The sequence below is a fragment of the Mus pahari genome, chromosome 12 (assembly GCF_900095145.1).
Source record: "Mus pahari chromosome 12, PAHARI_EIJ_v1.1, whole genome shotgun sequence".
Taxonomy (NCBI): domain Eukaryota; kingdom Metazoa; phylum Chordata; class Mammalia; order Rodentia; family Muridae; genus Mus; species Mus pahari.
Genome location: NC_034601.1, coordinates 31,446,378 through 31,448,367, shown reverse-complemented (window position 1 = coordinate 31,448,367; position 1,990 = coordinate 31,446,378). Strand labels below are relative to the sequence as shown.

The 1,990-nt window shown below is 41.2% G+C and overlaps 1 protein-coding gene across 1 annotated transcript in view; it reads left to right on the top strand.

The window, feature by feature from the left end:
- Positions 1–746: 746 nt before the first annotated feature.
- Csta (cystatin A) overlaps positions 747–1,990 on the top strand; it is a 331,127-nt gene continuing 329,883 nt past the window's right edge. The window contains exon 1 of the mRNA XM_021209633.1: positions 747–812. Within this exon, the coding sequence (XP_021065292.1) occupies positions 747–812 (66 nt within the window). The remainder of the gene's footprint in view (positions 813–1,990) is intronic.

Below are 1,990 nucleotides of genomic sequence, written 5' to 3'. Positions count from 1 at the left end.
CATGAAATCCCTTCTTTAAAAAAATATGGAATCACTGGACATGATGGCGCATGTCTTAAATCCTAGCACTTGGGAAGCAGAAGCAGGCAGATATTGGTGAGTTCAAGGCCAGCCTGTTAAGTTTATAGACAGGCAGTCAGTATTACACAGAGATATCATGTCTCACAGAAAAAGAAAAGAGAGGGACAGAAACAGAGACACGGAGAGATAGAGAGAAACAACAGCAGTAGAAACCATTAAGATGTCTGTGATTTTATTCTTCATGTTTGGGAACAAACATATTAGAAACTGCAAGTAAAAACCCACCATAGACAGTTTTATTATCTTTATAAAGTTGGGTGGATCCCAAGCAAGCAGCCTTGGCATTATTAAGTATTCTCTTTAAAGAACTCTTCAAGCATTAACATGTTTAGAAACTCAGGTTATGCATGTCCTTCCTCATATGGCACAATATGATGACATTGGCACAGAGATTACAGGGAGGAGCCATGCTCACCACACCTGAGTGTGGGCACACAAGCTTGCTCACTTCCCCCAACTCATTTCCCCCCAACTCCACTCAGCATTTCCCCTCAGGGATGCTGTAAGACTTGCCTGAGGCCACACTTATTTCCCCAGTTCCCCTGATACTGTGAAGATAAGACAGTAGAGGAGGAGTTTACAGACACCTTTAAAACCCTGAGTCTCAGTGCTTGCAGGATCATTTCTTCTCGCCATCCTGCCCAGCAAAGAAGCAGTTCATCAAGATGAGTGCCGGGGGTGTTTCAGAGGCCAGACCTGCCACACCAGAAATCCAGGAGATTGCTAACAAGGTGAGTCAATGCATTTCAGAAAAAACAATTGATCCCAAAACAAACTTTCATTATATGATTGATAATTTGGCATGGCATTAAGAGTGTGGAAAAACACAGAAAACAGAACTATACAGGTTTGGTTAAGCCTTTTATACAACTGGAAGTGAAACATTAAGGCTTTCAGAGAAATTTTAAGACCCCCAAGAGTAAAATGGGCCAAGCCACACTCTTTGCTGCAGCCTCAGTTTCCCCAGTAGCTGAAGGTGAATTCATGTTGAATGGTCTCTATGCCTCACATGTCTTATCCCAGGAGCTCTAATGACTGATGGAATTTTCCAGTCGCTCTAGTTGAAGCTGATGTATGGAGGTTCCTAAGTTGTAAAGAATCCGTGAACTGATTCCAGGATGCTACACCCACCAAACCAGCACGGTCAAAATAGAACTCAGTGTTTCTAGCAGGTTAATACATGTTGCTTTACTAACATCTGCATAAAAAGATGTATCATGGTGCCTGTTTTCCAAAGGAGAATTATGAAGGTAGGTTTGCAATCTGTCACTTTAATTTCTTACATCATGATTCTGTCCTTTATAAAACGGAATCATCCTGGAGGACCACATTAGTGTGGTTTGTTATTTGCTTATGTGTTTGTGTGTTTGTTTGAGACTTGGTCTTGCTAGATGGTCAAGTGTGCAGATAACTCAGGATAGCCTCAAACGCAATGCATTCCTCCTGTCTCAACTCCTCAAGTGCTGGGATTACAGGCATGTGCCACCACACTAGGCGCCATCAGATTTTATGTGAGTAGAACAGATGGGAGCCTTCATGCTTAGGGCACTGAACATTCTACATGGGGTCACAGGCTAAAATTCAGAGACCAAAGAATTTAGTCAATTATTAATTGAGTCTAAATAGTTGTCAACCATAGGATTATTTCAATAAATATCATGGAGCCTTTTATTTTTAAGGAATATTAAATCTTTAAATCTTCATTAGAATCCTTATATCAGGTTGGTATTCTCAACCTTAAATGTGCACATGAGTCACCTGTCACTCTAGATTAAATGCAGATCTCACTGAAGAGGGCTAGACAGGTCTGTGTGTCCATATTTCTTCCAAGGTCTCTGGGACAGTGAGCATTCCTACCCATGACTTCACTTTCCTGTAGGACCTGATATAAGAATTAGAAGAGATGAAG